The following is an 18,585-nucleotide window of genomic DNA, read 5'->3' as shown; positions in this document are numbered from 1 at the left end:
GCTGCAGCAATAACCTGGCACTCAATGTCAGTAAGACGAAAGAGCTGATTGTAGACTTCAGGAAGGGTAAGACGAAGAAACACATACCAATCCTCATAGAGGGATCTGAAGTGGAGAGAGTGAGCAGTTTTAAGTTCCTGGGAGTCAAGATCTCTGAGGATCTAACCTGGTCCCAACATATCGATGTAGTCATAAAGAAGGCAAGACAACAGTTATACTTTATTAGGAGTTTGAAGTGATTTGGCATGTCAACAAACATACCCCAAAACTTCTATAGTTGTACTGTGGAGAGCATTCTGACAGGCTGCATCACTGTCTGGTATGGAAGGGCTATTTCACAGGACCAAAAGAAGCTGCAGAAGGTTGTAAATCCAGTCAGCTCCATCTTGGTCACTAGCCTACAAAGTACCCAGGACATCTTTATGGAGTGGTGTCTCAGAAAGGCAGCGTCCATTATTAAGACCCTCCAACACCCAGGGCATGCCCTTTTCTCACTGTTACCATCAGGTAGGAGATCCAAGAGCCTGAAGGCGATTCAGCGATTCAGGAACAGCTTGTTCCCCTCTGCCATCCGATTCCTGAATTGACTTTGAAGCTTTGGACACTACCTCACTTTTTTAAAATATACAGTATTTCTGTTTTTGCACATTTTTAAATAATCTATTCAATATACGTAATTGATTTACTTATTTATTATAATGTTTTATTTTATTTATTATTATTTTTTATCTCTCTCTGCTAGATTATGTAATGCATTGAACTGCTGCTGCTAAGATAACAAATTTCATGTCACATGCCGGTGATAATCAACCTGATTCTGATTAATCAGCCGTGATGGAATGGTTTTGCAGACTCGATGGGCCAAATGACCTAATTTTACTCCTTTGCCTTATGGTTTTATGGACTTGACATATTGAGTCAGTTCGAATTGGCAAAAACATCTCCTGCACAATCTCCATCAGCTTGGGTGCACCACAGGGCTGTATGCTTCACCCCCTGCTCTACTCGTTTCACACCCATGACTGTGTGGTTAAATACAGCTTAAACACCACGTACAAGTTTGCTGATGACACCACTGCTGTGGACTGCATCAAAGGTTGAGATGAATCAGCATACAGGAGGGAGATTGAAAACTTGGCTGAGTGGTGTTAAAACAACAACCTTTCATTCAATGTCAGCAAGACCAAGGAACTGACTGTAGACTTACAGAATAGAATAGACAATCGGTGCAGGAGTAGGCCATTTGGCCCTTCGAGCCAGCACCACCATTCAATGTGATCATGGCTGATCATCCACAACCAGTACCCCGTTCCTGCCTTCTCCCCATATCCCTTGACTCCACTACCTTTAAGAGCTTTATCTAACTCTTTCTTGAAAGCATCCAGAGAATTGGCCTCCACTGCCTTCTGAGGCAGACCATTCCACAGATCCACAACTCTGGCTGAAAAATGGCCTACCCCTTATTCTTAAACTGTGGCCTCAGGTTCTGGACTCCCCCAACATCAGGAACTTCAAGGGAGGGAAACCAGAAGTCCATGAGCCATTGGAGGATCAGAAGTGGAGATGGTCAGTAACTTTATATTCCTGGGTGCTACTATCTTAGAGGACCTGTCCTGGATACATCATATAATTGTAACTGTAATGAAAGCATGACAGTGCTTCTACTTCCTTAGAAAGCTGTGGAGATTCAGCATGACATCTTTTATAGATGTGTGGTGTAAAGTATATTGACCGGCTGCATTACATTCTGGTAAGGGAACACCAAGCCTTTGAGCAGAAAATCCTATAAAAGATATTGGATTTGGCCCAGTGCATCACAGGTAAAGTCCTTCCAACCATTGAGCATATCTACATGAAACGTTGCCTTAGAAAAGCAGTATCCATTACCAACCAGGCCATGCTCTTTTCTTGCTGCAGCCAACAGGTAGAAGGTACAGGTGCCTCAGGACTCTCACCACCAGGTTCAAGAACAGTTCCCTGTTCCATAGATTTGCTAAGTATGCCCACAGGAAGATGAATCTCAGGGTTGTACGTGGTGATATATATGTACACTGATAATAAATTTTACTTTGCACTTTGATATTGAAATTAGATGTCATACAAAATTCACCATTATACGTACAAAGTATTTTTGAAGTAAAAATAATATTAATGTTGCATGGTATTCATTTAAGACTGGATACAGTATATAATCCATTGTAGTGTTGGGGTGATTTTTCAATGAAATGGAAGAATTAGGGCAAATGTATGTAGAACAATACCATATGGGTCACCATGGAAGTCGGATGTTTCAGCTTATAGAGAAAACAACAAAATACAGATTCTGAAGTCTGCAGCAATATAGAAAACGCTGAAGGAACTCAGCAGGTGAGGCAGCATCTATGCAGGGAAACAGAAGCTCCAGTTTTTAGGTAGAGATACTTCGGCTCGACTGGAAAGAAGAGAGATAACCAATGAGTGGGGGAAGGATTAGAGCAATAACTGGGAGGTGATTTGTGGATCAGAGTGAGGTGGATGATAGGCTGATGAGGGTGGGAATGACGTCATAAGCTGGGAGATGATAGATGGAAGTGGTATAGGGCTGATAATGATGGAATCTGATAGGAGAGGACGGTGGGACATGAAACGGGGGGGGGGGAGGGGGGAGAGTTGAACTGGTGGAATGAACGTATGAGTGACGGGAAGATGGTGAAACAAGAGAAAGACATAGGATGATGGAGACCAGCTGGACCAGGAGAAGGGGAAAGGAGAAACAGAGGAAAAGGGACAGAGGATGAGCAGTTATCAGAAGTCTGGGAATTCCATGCTCACACCACTGGGCTGGAGAAAATGGCTAATGAACCATTCTCAGAAACAGAGCCCTGAAATAACCCAGGGGCTGCCTGTAGAATTCACTAAATTATCTGGATAATCGGTCCAGAAAGAAAATACTCTTCTTGCCTGGACGAAGGCAACACACAGCAATTAAGCCACTCAATACCTTCCAGAACCAAGCTGAAATTCCATCCACGACACTAAACATTCATTTCTACCACCACCCCCCCCCACACTGCACACGTCAAAACACTATGTCACGTGGGTCCCTCTCAAGGTCACACAACTTTCTGAAGGAACAACGTCACTGATCTTTCATCATTGCTGGGTTTCAATCCCGGTAACTCCTGTCCAATAACACTCAGCAGGCATCTTCGCCAGAAGCACTGCAGCACTGACGGTGACGGCTCACCTTTGCGAGGGCAATGAGTGATGGGAACCTGGATAAATACAAAAAGGAACAGGATCCAATGGGATCTCAATCTACTGGGCCAGTAAGGTGAGGAATGGCAAACAGAGTTTAAGTCAAAAGTATATGAGGAGTTACATTTTGGTAAGACATGTCAGGGCAGCACTTGCACAGTAAACTGTAAGGCACTGTGGAGTGCTGTAGAACACAGAGACATAGAAGAGTGTAGGCACACAGTTCGCTCAAGGTGGGAACACAGATAAATAGGATGATGAAGAAGGCATGTGGTATGCTTACCTTCACTGGTCAGGATATTGTGTGTAGGAGTTGGTATGGTAAGGGCATGGTAAGGGCACATTTGGAATATGGCATACAGTTCTGATTGCCCTGCTCTAGGAAGAATGTCATTAAATAGACCTCTGAGGACGTTAGCCATGACTGAATGGTTTGGGTTATAAGGAGAGGCATGGATAAGGTGGGACTGCAGCATAGAGGATTGAATGTGATCTTATAGAAGTTTATAAAATCATGGGAGGCATAGATAACAGCCAAAGGTTTCCCCTCAGGGTAGGGGAGTCCAAAACTAGAAGGTATAGATTTAAAGTGATGGGCTGGGGGGGGGGGGCAAGTATTTAAAAGGGACCTGAGGGGGCAACTTTTTCACACAAGCGTGGTGAGTATACAGAATGAGCAGTCAGAGGAAGTTGTAGAGGCAGGAGGAATTACAACATTTAAAAGGCATTTAGACAGTTACATTGACTAAAAAAGAAGTTTAGAGCAGGGGTTCCCAACCTAGGATCCAGGGACCCCTTGCTTAACGGTTCTGGTCCAAGGCACAAGAAAGACTGGGAACCCCTGGTTTAGAGGGACATGGGCCAAACATAGGCAAATGGGACAAACTCAGTTACGCTTCTAGGTTGAGTGGGGCCAAAGGGCCTGCTTCCATGCTTTTTGGCTGTACAACTCTATCCAGGGAATTCTTCTTCAGTTGTTTCTACTCACTCCTTCGAAGCCTTTTGGACAGTTACTGAGGTTATTCTGCCTGTGCCATTACTTTATGATGAAATCTGCCAAATAAGGTTGAGGGATTTCAGGACTTTAGATGCTGGATTCCTAAATCTTTTTCACTTATGTCTATACCGTTGGACAGTACTGTGGAACAGGTTCGGCTCCAAGCTCCGATGCAGTCTGAGTGGGTTTGCACATTCTCATTGTGACTGCAGAGGTTTCTGCTGAGTGCTCCATTTCCCACTCACATCCAAACAACATGTAAAATGCTTAAATGGAGACCGTAAATCTTCTGTAACATGTAGGTGAGTGGTGGAATCTATAAAGCGTTGAGTGGAATATAGGGAGAAGAGAGTGAGATTAGGATATCATCGGTGTGAATTGACACTTAACGGTTGGCCCAAGGATCTGTTTCCAAACTGTGTGAGGCTATAACTAATGAGTTATTAAGCCAACAGTACAATTGCAAATTGGCTGTGTAAATTTAAAACAAAAACAAGCAAAATCTACCATGTTCCATGGGAAATTAATCAGTTTAAAAGCTTTAGTACTCGTTTGTGAGATACTAAAACAAAATTAAGCTACTCAATAAAACAAATCCACATGGCGAGCCATATGATGCAGAATTCCTAACGCTCTCCCTGTGGATTATCTCTCCAAAGATTAAGGACACTAAAGGCAAGACTAGTGAGCTGTAGACTGATAGTAAATACATTTTCTGTGAGGCATAATTTGCTTCATAAGTGCTGCATGTCAAATTAAATTGCACAGAATTATCTGGACTCTTCATCAAACAAAACTCACCATGAATATTTAAAAAAGGATGTTAATGAATGACCCAAAGCTGTTTTTAATTCATTGATATCTAGATTCAATAAAAAAACTGCGAGCCTCCACTAAAAACTCATAATAAATCAGACTGACACACAATAAAATACAATTAAATGACTATAAACTACTGATAAGGAACGAAGGATGCTTCGGTATTAACATGGAGAGGCACTGGAAGCAGGGATATGGTTCTGAAATTTTGCAGAAAAACTGGGAATCTGTTCAACATGTTGCTGATGCTTTTCTAATCCTGTCATCTCATTCTCATTTTATTTTCATGTATGGTTCAGTTTGCACATCCATAAGTATGATCAGGTTATCACATGACATAATCTCAACTCAGTATTTAAATAGCCAATCAAAAATTTCAATTGTATTGGAAATTATAAACAAAAGAAAAATGGTGCAGAATTGGGATGATTTACTGATTACTTGTTTGATGTATTACTGAGATTTGTGAGAGTGGCAGATTCAGCCAGACTGTTTTAATCTGATCAAGAGAGGTGAATGAAATTAAACATTCATCTAAATTCCCCTGTGCGCCTCAGTCCTGTCCCTCTCCCATGGAAAATTTAACACATTGTGTCCTTGATGGTCAAGAAGGAGTAACCTGCTAAATTTCACTTTGCATTCTCCCAACTGAAGTTCACATCTTTTCAAGCACATATCCATTGAGGATTTTCGCCTTGACAACTCTTTCAAGCAATAGATTCTGCACCTCTTTCGTACTGAGTCAGTAAGTTGATGGCGAGTTCCAGAGTTGCCATTCTGTGCAGGTGCAGAAACGAGTTCCTGTGACCCCCCCGGTTTGTGAATTGGTGAGATCAGAGTCGAGACCTAGTGTTCAGGGTCTGATGTTGATGAGTCTAGAGTTCCAAGGCCTAGTGTTTGGTAATCGGCATGTCCTGGGATCAATGCCAAAGACTGAAGTGGAAGTCTGGAAGCTGGGGCCCACCGACTGCATCGGAGTCACTGCCAATTTCTGCAAGTCTGCTGGGAAATCGAAGCCCGGTGTCTGCAGGCCCAAATCTGAATTCGCTTGAGGGGTGGAGCCTGAAGAAGGTGGTCTGTCCTGTGGTTAAAGGACTGTGTATGTGTGCGGGTGGGAGGGAGATAGGGGGCTTGTTTAGCTGGTGTTGTTTTGTTGCTTGTTGTGTTCTGTGTTGTTCTGCCGAGCATTGGAAGCGCTGGAACGTGTACCGACGCATGTGGACAGCCCCCTGCCCAGCCTCAGATTTCATTTATAGGGAGAAGTACAGTCAATGTTTTGGGCTGAGACTCTTCGTCAGAATCTGACCAAGGGTCTCGGCCCGAAAGGTCGACTGTACTTCTCCCTATAGATGCTGCCTGGCCTGCTGCGTTCCACCAGCATTTTGTGTGTGTTGCTTGAATTTCCAGCATCTGCAGATTTCCTTGAGTTTGCGTCTTCACATTTCATTTTAAGTTTCAATGTAGAGTACGCATTATAGATAAACTTGACTCATGGACCTTTTGTTTGACTTGTCTGAAGCCTTGTTAAAATCCCAAAACATTACCCTCATTGATCCTCATTAAAAAAATTCCACTGTGGTCAGGCACTGACCAAGAATTGACAAATCTGTGCAGATTGACTATGAATAAATTACATCAGTATTATTATGCTGTCCCTTAGATGTGATTCCAATCACTTGCCCACTACCAAAGCTCTAATTTCTTCCTTATTAAAAGAAAATGTACATCCACCCACCTATCTTGCAACCTCCACTCTTCCTGTGCATCCACCATTGCCAATCTCCCTCAAATCCAATTTAAAGCTTTACCTGGCAGTCACCCCACCAAATGCACAGCATCCATTGAGAAATATGTGATATTATAAGAACTCTGTTCTTGTCCTTGTCGCAGGAGACTGTGCAAAGCAGGAAAACAAGAGCTATTTTGCAACACATCTCGGCATTTGACACAAGTTTTTTCTCAGCTGATGACTGCAAGTGCCTCTACAACGTATGGCCACATGTAAGATAATGGGAACAGAAATGAAATGGGATTATTATTGTCACATGCACCAAGAAACAGTAGAAAGCTTCTCTGGCAGGTTGTCATACAGATTAGATAATTTCACAGTTTCTTGAGCAAGAACAAGGAAAACAATAACAATGTAGAATGAAGTGTAACGGCTACAGAGGAAGTGCAGTGCAGAAGTTGCAAGCTCATAACAAGGTAGATTATGAGGTCAAGAGTCCGTCTCATCATACTAGGGAACCATTTAATAGTCTTAGAACAGCAGTCCCTGAGCCTGACGGTATGTGATTTTAGGCTTTTTTTATTTTCTGCCTGATGGAAGAGGGGAGGAAAGATAATGTCCAGGGTGTGTGGAGCCTTTGATTAAGCTGGCTGCTTCACTGAGGTAGTGAGAAGTATAGACAGAGTCCACAGAGGGGAGACTGGTTTCTGTGATGTGCTGAGCTGTCTCCACAACTCAGTGCATTTTCGAGTGCTCACACGTTGAACAGTTGGCATACCAATTGTGATGCATTCGGACAGGGTGTTTTCTGCGGGGCATCAATAACAACTGCTAAGGGTTGATGGGAACGTGGTAAATTTCTTCAGCCTGAAGAGAAATAGATGCACTTGTGAACTTTCTTGGCCATGGTGTCTCTACGTGGGTGGACCATTTCTGTTTTTTGGCAACATTTTTTTTTGGATTCGTTTCCAGCTTGGTCACTTTTGACCTTAGCAGAAAATTGGCCTTGCACACTCACTCACTCACTCGTTTTCACTGCTGGGTTTCAGTAAGTCAGACTAGCTCATAGCTGCACCACTAAATTTCAAAACCCGTGGAAACAACAAATTTCATGACATATGCCGGTGATATTACACCTGATCCTGATTCTGAAATATTGCACCTCTTGAGTGATTAACGTGAGATACAACTTGATTATCAGTGAGGTGGTAACAAGCAGCCAGAAACAGAATCAGATTTAATATCACAATCATATGTTGTGAAATTTGTTGTTTTGCAGCAGCAGTATATTGCAATCTATAATAATAAAATCATAAATTACAATGAGTATATATTAAAAAATTAAATTAAATAAGTACAGTAGTGCAAAAAGAGAGGGGAAAAAGTGACGTAGTGTTCATGTTGATTGTCCACTCAGAAATTTGATGGTGGAGAGGAAGAAGCTGTTTCTGAAACATCAAGCGTGTGCCTCCAGGCTCCTGTACTTCTTCCTTGATGGTAACAACAAGAAGAGGTGAGGCCTTCAATCAGCACGAGAGGTCGTTCATCGGTGAAGTTTAAAGAGAGTTCTGGAACTTTCAGCTTTCTTTCGATGGGCTGAAATGAGCACAAGAGGTCATTCATGACACAAAGTATATTTAAGGTGGAGGGAGGGGAAAGAGTACAAGCTGGTGAGTGATGTGTGAAGAGTCAGAGAGTAGAAGAGATCACAGTGGTGGACCAGCGAGAGACAGTCTCACTGAACTTAATTCCTTTCCATCCACAGATGCTGCTCAATCCACTGAGCTCTAAGTTTAGCAACCTTCAGCTTTCTTTTGGTGCGCTGAAATCAGCACAGGACAATAAAGGAGGTGTAAACAGAGCAGCTATTGCGTGAGTGGACCAGTGTTAACGGTGGCCCAGCTTTAACTCAACAGGCTTGGGCAAGCAGAGGTGGAGGTTCTAAGCAAATTTCTAGTAAGTTGATTTTCTCTGTTAGTACATAGCTTCTGTGCTGAAAATGGATCCGGAGGTAGTAGTATATTCCCTGTGTGAGATGTGGGAAATTTGGGAGACCTCTAATCTCCCCGATAACTACAGGAGAATGAAGAGGTGACAGATAGGAACTACTGGGAGCAATTTGGAAGGCACAGAAAAGATAAGTCCCAAAGATTAAGTATTCTAAAGGGAGGATGACACCATGATAGGTGACAAGGGAAGTCAAAGACAGCATAAATGCAAGAAGGTAAGGCTTTAATCTAGCAAAAAAAAATTTTAAACCAATGACTTAGACAACTAAAAAGGCCATAATGAGAGAAAAGACGAACTATAAATAGATGTTCAGGGATTAAAGAGAGATGAGAGTGGATATCAGACCATTGGAAATGACACTGGAGAGGTAGCAATGGGAGACAAATAAATGACAGAGGACCTTAAAAAGCACTTGGCATCAGTCTTCAGTGAGGAAGACACTAGCAGAATGCCAGAAATTCAAGGAGGCAGAATTAAGTGCCTTTGTTCCTACTAAGGAGAAGGTGCTTGGGAAGCTGAAAAGGTTGAGGTAGCTAAGTCACCTGGACCACACCCTCGGATTCTGAAAGAGGTAGCCGAAGAGATGGTGGAGGCATTATTAATGATCTTTCAAGAAACACCAGATTGGAATGGTTCCTGAGGACTGTAAAATTGCAGATGTCTCTCCGCTCATAAGAAGGGAGGGAAGTAGATGATATAACATTATAGATAGATAGATAGATAGATAGATACTTTATTCATCCCCATGGGGAAATTCAACATTTTTTCCAATGTCCCATACATTTGTTGTACATACAATACTTAACTCAGTAATAATATGATATGCATCTAAATCACTAACTCAAAAAGCATTAATAATAGCTTTAAAAAAAAAAGTTCTTAAGTCCTGGCAGTTGAATTGTAAAGCCTAATGGCATTGGGGAGTATTGACCTCTTCATCCTGTCTGAGGAGCATTGCATCGACAGTAACCTGTCGCTGAAACTGCTTCTCTGTCTCTGGATGGTGCTATGTAGAGGATGTTCAGGGTTTTCCATAATTGACCGTAGCCTACTCAGCGCCCTTCGCTCAGCTACCGATGTTAAACTCTCCAGTACTTTGCCCACGGCAAAGTTAGTCTGAAGCTAGTTAGTCTGGCTTCAATGGTTGGAAAGATGTTGGATCTATTATTAAGGATGAGGTTTTGGAGTACTTGGAGGCACATGATAAAATAGGCCAAAATCAGCATGGTTTTCTAAAGAGGAACTCTTGCTGACAAATCTATTGAAATTCTTTAAGGAAGTAACAGGCAGAATATACAAAGGAGAGTCAAGGGATGTTGTTTATTTGGATTTTCAGTAGGTTTTTGACAAGGTGCTGCACAAGAGGCTATGTGACAAAACAAGAGCCCATGGTATTACAGGAAAGGGACTAGCATGGATAGAAGATTGGCTGACTGTTAGGAAGCAAAGAATGGGAATAAAGAAGGACATTTCTGATTGGCTGCTGTTAAGACCACTTCTTTTCACATTTTATGTCAACATTTGGATGAAGGATTTGATGACTTTGTGGTCAACTTTGCCGATAACACAAAGACAGGTGGAAGGCAGTTAGAGCTGAGGAAGCAGAGTGCCTGCAGGACGGAGAAAGATTGGGGGAATGGGCAAAGAACTGGCAGATGGAATATAATGTAGGGAAATGCATAGTTATGCACTACAGCAGAAGGAACAAAGGCTTGGACTATTTTCTAAATGGGGAGAAAATTAAAAAATCAGAGATGCAGAAGGACTTGGGAGTCCTCGTGCAGGATTCCCTGAAGGTTAACTTGCAGGTTGAGTTGTTGGTAAGGAATGTTAACATTCATTACAACATAATGAACATTGAAAGGTCCGGATAGAGTGGACGTGGAATGGATGTTTCCTATGGTGGGGAAGTCTAGGACCAGAATTGAGGGGCATCCATTTAGAACAGAGATGAGGAAAAATTTCTTTAGCTGGAGGATGATGAATCTGTGGAATTCAAAGCCATGGAAGGCTGTTCAGGCCAATTCATTCAGTATATTTAAGATAGAGGTCGATAGGTTCTTGATTAATCAGGGTGTCAAAGGCTGCAGAAAAAAGGTGAGAGATTGCAGTTGAGAAGGGTAATAAATCAACCATGATGGAATGCCGGAGCAGTCTCGATGGGCTGAATGGCCTAAGTCTGCTCCTATGTCTTATGGTCTTGCGTCCTGGGTGATGGTGGTCCTCAATGATGGATACCATTTTTGGAAGGCATCAACTTTTAAAGGTGTCCTCGATGCTGGGGAGGTGAGTACCCATGATGAAACTGGCTGAGTGTACAACTTTTTGCAGCTTTTTCCAGTCCTCCCCACCAGACAGTATTGCAACCAGTTAGCATGCTCTCCACATAGCAACGTGCTGAATTCTGTAAAAAATTTGAGAGCATCTTTGATGACATTCCAATTCTCCTCAAACTCCGAATGAAATATTGCCACTTTCATGCCTTCTTTGTAACTGCATTAACATGTTGAGTCCAGGATGGATTCTCAGAGATGCAGATACCCAGGAACTTGAAACTGCTTACGCTTTTCACTGCAGATCCCTCGATGAGGACCGGTGTGTGTTGCCTTAGACTTCCCCTTCCTGAAGTCCACAACCAATTTCTCATTCTTACTGGTGTTGAGTGCAAGGTTCTGGTACTCAAATATCCTGCCCTTGTCTTCTGACAGAGCCCTCCCCACTCCGTACAATGCTCAGATTCAAAGTCAATGGCCTGGGCAAGATGTGGAAACGTAAGTTTAAGCCAATCACCAACATCACAGTAAATGTACTAATACTTGTAACACCATGCACAGCAATAACTAGGTTGGAATAGTAGCAGTGACTATTGCGATGAACACTGCAATCCACTGAAGAAACAGTATCAATTGTATTTTGAAACAAAGGTAGGCATTCTTTGACTTGCGTGCTTTTCTACTAACAGTTTGTGTCACACAGTCAAATACTGTTCGGTAAAATTAACATCCAGCCTCCATTGTTCAGTTGGCCTGAAAATAATCAATGTGCATCGTGTGATAAGCACATTTTGGCATGCTCTCTGTGAAATATTAAATTTGGATGCAAATCTACCATTTCCTTGCCAGTTTACCTTCACGTGCTTTTCACCCATCTCAGACTTGTCTAGATCCATCTAGCTTTACAGTCGTTTAGTCCATTTGCCTTATATGCACAATGATAGCTCTGACTCCTCAAAATTTGTTTTGCATTGCCAGGATACTGCCAGGACTAGAGAACACGTCTTATGAAGATAGGTTAATTGAGCTAGGGATTTTCCCTTTGAGCGACGGAGGGTAGGAGGTGATTTGACAGAGGTGTACAAGGTGGTAAGAGGCAAAGATAGTCTCATGCTAGCCACTCTTTTTCCCAGGGCAGAAATGGCTAATACAGAAGTTATAATTTTAAGGTGATTGGAGGAAAGTACGAGGTCATGTCAGAGGGAAGTTCTTTACATAGAGAGTGGGGGGTGTGTGGAACACCCTGTGAGGGGTGGTGGTAGAGTTGGATACATTTAAGAAACTCTTAAGATACATTTAAGAGAGGCAAGTGGATGATAGAAAAATAGAGGGTTATAGAGGAAGGAAATGATAAATTGATCTTAGAGTAGTTTAAAAGGCTGGCATAACATCATGGGCTGAAGGGAATGCACTATTCTATCTTCTTAAGATAGATTGCAATTTCCCCAATGCTAAAGGTTTGGCATCTGTTGCCCGTTATTACTGATGTTTTACTTCCTGCTCCTGTCATCTCGTTCTAATATTCCCAGAAACCAACCTCTATCCCTTCCTCTGGCTTGGCTTGCCTCCCTCAGATATTATTTCCACTCTGTGGGTAGACTGAGTCTGCAAGCAGAAAGAGAGAGAGGACTACCAGGAGCTTCTGTTCCAGCAGAACATCACTCCTAGTGGCTCCTGACAGTCGCTTCCATTATCTGTAGGCTCCATTCCAGTTGTACTGCCCTACCACCTCCTGCTCTTGCTATCTCCCCAGCTACTGTTCCCAAGCACTTGAGCTCCCAGTGCCTGGCCCAAACCATCCCTGCTCCTCTCACACCTTATTATCTTAGCCCACAGCACCACTCCAATGGAGTAGGTCCCTGACATGGCTCGGACATTGTGCGCAGGGTTGTACTGATCAGCAGCACACTGCGGGTCAAAGAGCATGTGCTGCGCTGTGCTGTTCTTCATCCAGAATAAAGATTAAGAAAGATTTCAATTCTCGCAAAAAAAATGAGCAATGGTTTGTTAAAGTTGGAAAAACGTCCAAGTTGGAGAGTAGTACTGCATTCCCACTGAGACAATTTGCAGCTGGGCCTGTACACAGCTGAAAACACAAGAATATGGAAACTGCAGGATATTCCAGTTTGATTTACAAAGATTAAGAAATTGGGATTAGACACAGCAAATGGCTTTACGTGGTTTATAGCTATCACAATGATGATCCTGACTACTTAAGGCATATACTGCCTTGTCCACTATTTTGTTAACACCAAGAAACATCCAAAATGCTCACTATGCCGGAAGCAATATCATGAAGGATCCCACACACCCTGCTCAGGGACTGCTTGTCCCACACCCATCAGGGAAGAGGCTACACAGCATCCACGCCAGGACTACTGTACTCAAAAACAGTTACTTCTCGCAAGCCATCAGCCTGATCAAAACCTACCATTATTAACCCACCCACCACTACTAAATACACATATCCTAGCATCACTTTCCTCCAAGAGGACTATAACCTTGTCGGAAGGTTTGGAGGCTCACGTGCCTCAATGGCCCAGAGAGCTATGTTGGCTGGAGCCAGGGGCTTGTGTTTTATCTCTTGGTAGGGTCATCCATGCCAAATAGGTCAAAGGGTAGAGGCCAGACGAAGAGTGGTCTACCAGTCCTCCTGATTCAGGGGTTCGGATCAGGACTAACAACCCTGATTGGTCAAAAAGCAATTGTTATGAATCAGCAATGAAGAATCCTTCTATACAGACAGAGGTGGAGGACCGTCATTGTTGCCCTAAACACTGGCGGTTTAACAGGCAGTAAGTAAGCAGAATCATTTTATGTACATATAATCAATCTATGTTACAGTACAAGTTACTCTACATTGTGCTTTATAGGATTGCTTTCGTACCTATATTTTTGTGGGGTCTTTGTTTATTGCATTCTTTACGCTGAGTGTGTTTTTATGCTGCATCTGATCTGCAGTTCTTCTTTACACTCGTGCACCAAGGATGACAACAAACAATCTTGAATCTTTAAAAGCGGCAGAAATGTATCACTCACCTGTGATGACCCGTGTATCGAGCACCTTTGATGTGCCCCACACCGATGCATCCAGGTGTCGGACATCCTCCTGGAGTTGGAGCTGCAACAAAGCCTTGTGAATCTGAAATTAAAAAAAAAACAAACAAATTTCTAACGTTTGAAGAACATTGGCAACCTGCCTCAATGACTGTCATCCAGTAACATTTACATCCACTGTGATAAAGTGCTTTGAGAAACCGGTGATAGAACGTATCAACTCCTGCTTGTTTGCCCACCATCACAACAGAAGCCACTTCATTGGTTCCTCATTCAATCCTGGAATATCTGGACAGCAATGATGCATACATCAGGATGTTCTTTATTGATTACAGCACAGTATTTAATACTATCATCGGTCAAATCGAATTAATAAACTCCAAGTCCTAGACCTCAATACCTTCTCGTGCAACTGGATCTTTGAGTTCCTCACTTGCAGACCCCAGTTAGTTCAAAATAGCAACTTCTCCTTCACAATCTCCTACAGCACAGGTGCACCACAAGGCAGTGTGCTTAACATCCTGCTCACCTCACTTTACACTCATGACTGTGAGACTAAGCACAGCTCCAATGCCGTATTTAAGTTTGCCAATGACACTACTGTCAATGGCCGAATCAAAGGTGGTGACGAATAGCATGGAATTGAAAATCTGGCTGAGTGGTGCCACAACAACAACCTCTCGCTCAATGTCAGCAAGATCAAGGAGCTGATTATTGACTTCAGGAGGAGGAAATGGGAGGTCCCAGAGCCAGTCCTCTTTGGGGGATCAGAGGTGGAGAGAGTCAGCAACTTTAAATTCCTCAGTGTTCTCATTTCATAGGATCTGTCCTGTGTTCAGCATGTTAAGTGCCATTACAAAGAAAGCACGGCAGTGTGACAACTTTATTAGAAGCTTGTGAAAGTTCAGAATGTCGTCTAAAACTCTGATCAACTGCTATAGACGTGTGATGGAGAGTATATCGACTGGTTACATCACGGCCTGGCATGGAAACACCGATGTCCTTGCATGAAAAAGCTAACAAGTAGTGGATACAACCCAGGTAAAGCCCTACCCACCATTGAGCACATTTACACAGAGCGCTGTCGCTGGAAAGCAGCATCCATCGTCAAGCATGCCCGCCATTCAGTTCATACTCTCTTTTCACTGCTGCTATCAGGAGGGTGATACAGAAGTCTCAGGACCCTCGCTTCCAGGTTCAGGAACCCTTCAACCATAGCCTCTTGAACCACAGGGATAACTTCACTTGACTCATCACTGAACTGTTCCCACAAGCCATGGACTAATTTTCAAAAACTCTATCTCATGTTCTCGCTATTTATTGCTTATTTATTTATTATTATTATTATTAAGCATTCTCTTTCTTTTTGTATTTGCATGTCTGGCTCTTTTTTTGGCATATTGGCTGTCTGTCTCTCCTGTTGGATGAGGTCTTTCATCGATTTGATCGTGTTCCTTGTAGAGGAAGAAAAGAAAGTGAATCTCAGTATTGTATATGGTGACATATATGTTCTTTGATAATAAATTTATTTGGAATTTTGAAAGAGTAAGCAGTTTAAGATTTTTAGATCACAAGCTCAATATTGTTGATTGATTCCAATTTTGTTAACATCAGATATTGCAATAGTTTCCTAAAGGCATCATAAAATGGAAGGCGCTGACCAATGCAGCATCAGAATTTCAAGCTTGCAAACTGAAACGTAGCTGAGAAAAGGGTTCCAGCAGGTGCAGCCGCACAGTCCCAGTGACATGGGTCTGAGTATGCCTCTGGGACTCCGTGTGTGCAGCTTGCACATTCTCCTGTGACACACTGGGTGTTCCAGTTTCCTCCCACAATTAGAGATATGCTGGTTAGCTTGTGACTGTAAATTGTCCCTTGTCAAGATGGCTGGTATAAAAATAAGGCAGGAAAATGGGCAAGGCCATGGGAGAGGGAGGGAGATAGAGACAGATAAAGACAGATAGGTGGGGTAGAGGGCTTGAGAGGGATAAAGCGGGGAGGGAGGGATAGAGAGGGGGAGGGAGCAGGAGGGAGGCATTGGGAGGAGTTGGGAAAGGAGGGAGTGCGAGCAAGTTGGAGGGAGTTGGAGGAAGTGGGAGGGGTGGGAGGGAGAAGGAAGAGAGGTGAGAGGAAGGGAAATAGAAGGGAAGGAGGGAGATAGAAGAAAGGAGGGATAGAGAGAGGGAAGGTGATAAAGGGAGACAGAGGGAGAGATAGATGGGGGAGATAGAGGGGAGAGGTAAAGGGGGAGGTAGAGGGGGAGACAGGGTTGAGAGATGGGTAGAGGGAGAGATAAATAGCAGGAGGTAGGGAAGGGGATCAGAGGGAGCGAGAGAGGCAGAGAGGGAGAGTCAGGGAGGGAGGGAGACAGTTGGGGAGTGGGAGATAGAGGGATGGGATGGCAGGAGGGGTATGGATAGAGGGAGGGAGAAGGGGGAGATGGCGGGAGGGTGATGGCGAGAAGGAGATGGATAGAGGGATAGAGAGGGAGAGAGGGAGATAGATAGGAGAGGGAGATGGATAGAGGGAGGGAGGAGACAGAGGGAGAGAGATAGGGAGGTGGAGGCTATGCAAATACTGTAAATGGAACTATGGTATTACTCTGTGAGCCAACATAGATTCAATGGACCAAATAGAAACATGAAAAGGAAATATATATAAAAAACTGAAGTTACTTCTGCAAGTGTCAGAACAATTGCTAAATTTTGATTTCTTTTTCATAATTTATAATAAAAAGAAAAAAGGCAGACGCTGGAAATCTGAAGTAAAAGACAGAAGTAGATGAAGATGTCAGGTCAAAGAGAAACAGATTTTATATTTTATGTCAAGGATCTCTCATCAGAACAGGGAAAAGTTACACAAATTTTAAAGTGCAGATGAAGGAGGAAGTAGAAAGCAAAAGTAAAGATTGACAGCAGGAAGACTAAAAAAAGAGATAATATATAATGTGAAGTAGAATGGTTATTGGATATGAAGACAAAATGTTTAGAGGAATAACTGAATTATTACTTAAAATCAAAGAAAAATTACAAAAAGCTTATGAAATTGAGCAGACTAATGCACCATTACTGAGATTTTAACGATAAGGTTGGAAAGTCCCAGGTCCTCAACCTAGCAGTTTATCTGCGACAGAGCAGCTAACGTTAAAAGAAATCTTTAAATCACATAGCTCCACTACCCTTGGTGAGCAATAAATTCCTACCTGCAGGGGACCAGACATAATCTATAAAACACTGAAAGAGTGTAATGGAAGGTAAAAGTTTTCAGGTTGACAGAGTTTGATCTTCATATAATCATTGAAGCAAATGCGGCTGGAATAACATCAGAGACTAATGTAAATTGTGAATGTCCCTCCCCAGAATATGTGGCAAATGGGTGGGATATCCCTGCACAAACATTTCAGAGGAATTCAACTTACTGCAGAGCAGTCAGCGGAAAGTGGAAGCTGCAGGATCACTAACAAACAACACGCTGGATCATGAAAGAATCACTCGTAACACTGAAATCCACGTGAAGGCTGAGAGCAGTACAATGCAATTCTTAACCAAGCTGACATCAACAGATTTGCAAATCATGCAGGCAGCATCACCAAAGGACTAAAAGGTGTCCTGCGAGGATTTAATGATCGTCACGATCCTTTGGAGACTATTCTCACGCTGATTACTGACAGCTGAAAATCTATTCCTGGTCAATGCAGATACCCTGGTGTACTTCTAGCTTTTAACTCTGGTGCATGAAGGAAGAGAGGCACCTGATCTGTTCAAATTCTCATTTCTGTAAAACCAAGACGTTAAATGACCAATTTCCATGAAAGGACTTGTGGGAAGATATTGCATGACTGATTCATGCAAAATGGCATGGTGATGTTATACCATTTGATGAGATACCAAACTAAATGTTAAGACTTATTTGACTAGACAGTAAACTGTATTATTTGCATAATACAAGACAAAGGGTATTTTATATACGAAGGTAATCCAAAGAGAGTTTTAAATTTCTCTTACTAAGGGGTGGTTGCAGCGGGTGATTGGTCTTGGCACACCATCCAGCAGGGTGGAGATCAGGATGATCTGCATCAAGCCAGTAATCATAATGATGACTCCATCCATCAAAGTGAATCTGAAACATAAATAAATGCAGTATTTTATTTTATAGACTGCCCCAGGGCACAGCAAGGTTCCATTGCTGAGAAATGTTTGGAATCTGATCTGGTTCAAGAACAGTTACTACCCCTCAACCATCAGGCTCTTGAATAAACTCACCTGCCCCATCATTGCAATGTCCCCACAAACAATGATCTCGCTTTTAAAGACTCGTTATCTCATGTTCCCATTATTTATTGCTATCTATTTATATTTGCATTTGCACAGTTTGTTGTCTTCTGCACTCTGGTTGATCTTTCATTGATCCTGTTATAGTTACTATTCTATAGATTTGCTGAGTATGCCCACAGAAAAATTAAT

General features: G+C 42.6%; 1 protein-coding gene across 7 annotated transcripts in view; it reads right to left on the bottom strand.

Moving 5' to 3' along the window:
* LOC140724770 (lethal(3)malignant brain tumor-like protein 4) overlaps nucleotides 1-18,585 on the bottom strand; it is a 403,124-nt gene that overhangs the window by 167,306 nt on the left and 217,233 nt on the right. For all 7 annotated transcript variants that reach the window (XM_073039328.1, XM_073039363.1, XM_073039353.1 and 4 more), the window contains 2 exons: nucleotides 18,127-18,241; nucleotides 14,105-14,207 (listed from right to left, as the gene is read on the bottom strand). In XM_073039328.1, coding sequence (XP_072895429.1) covers nucleotides 14,105-14,207; nucleotides 18,127-18,241 — 218 coding nt within the window. The remainder of the gene's footprint in view (nucleotides 1-14,104; nucleotides 14,208-18,126; nucleotides 18,242-18,585) is intronic.

Source organism: Hemitrygon akajei, chromosome 1 (assembly GCF_048418815.1).
Source record: "Hemitrygon akajei chromosome 1, sHemAka1.3, whole genome shotgun sequence".
NCBI lineage: Eukaryota > Metazoa > Chordata > Chondrichthyes > Myliobatiformes > Dasyatidae > Hemitrygon > Hemitrygon akajei.
Note: the sequence above shows the minus strand (reverse complement) of the source record. Positions and strands in the feature narration are given on the sequence as shown.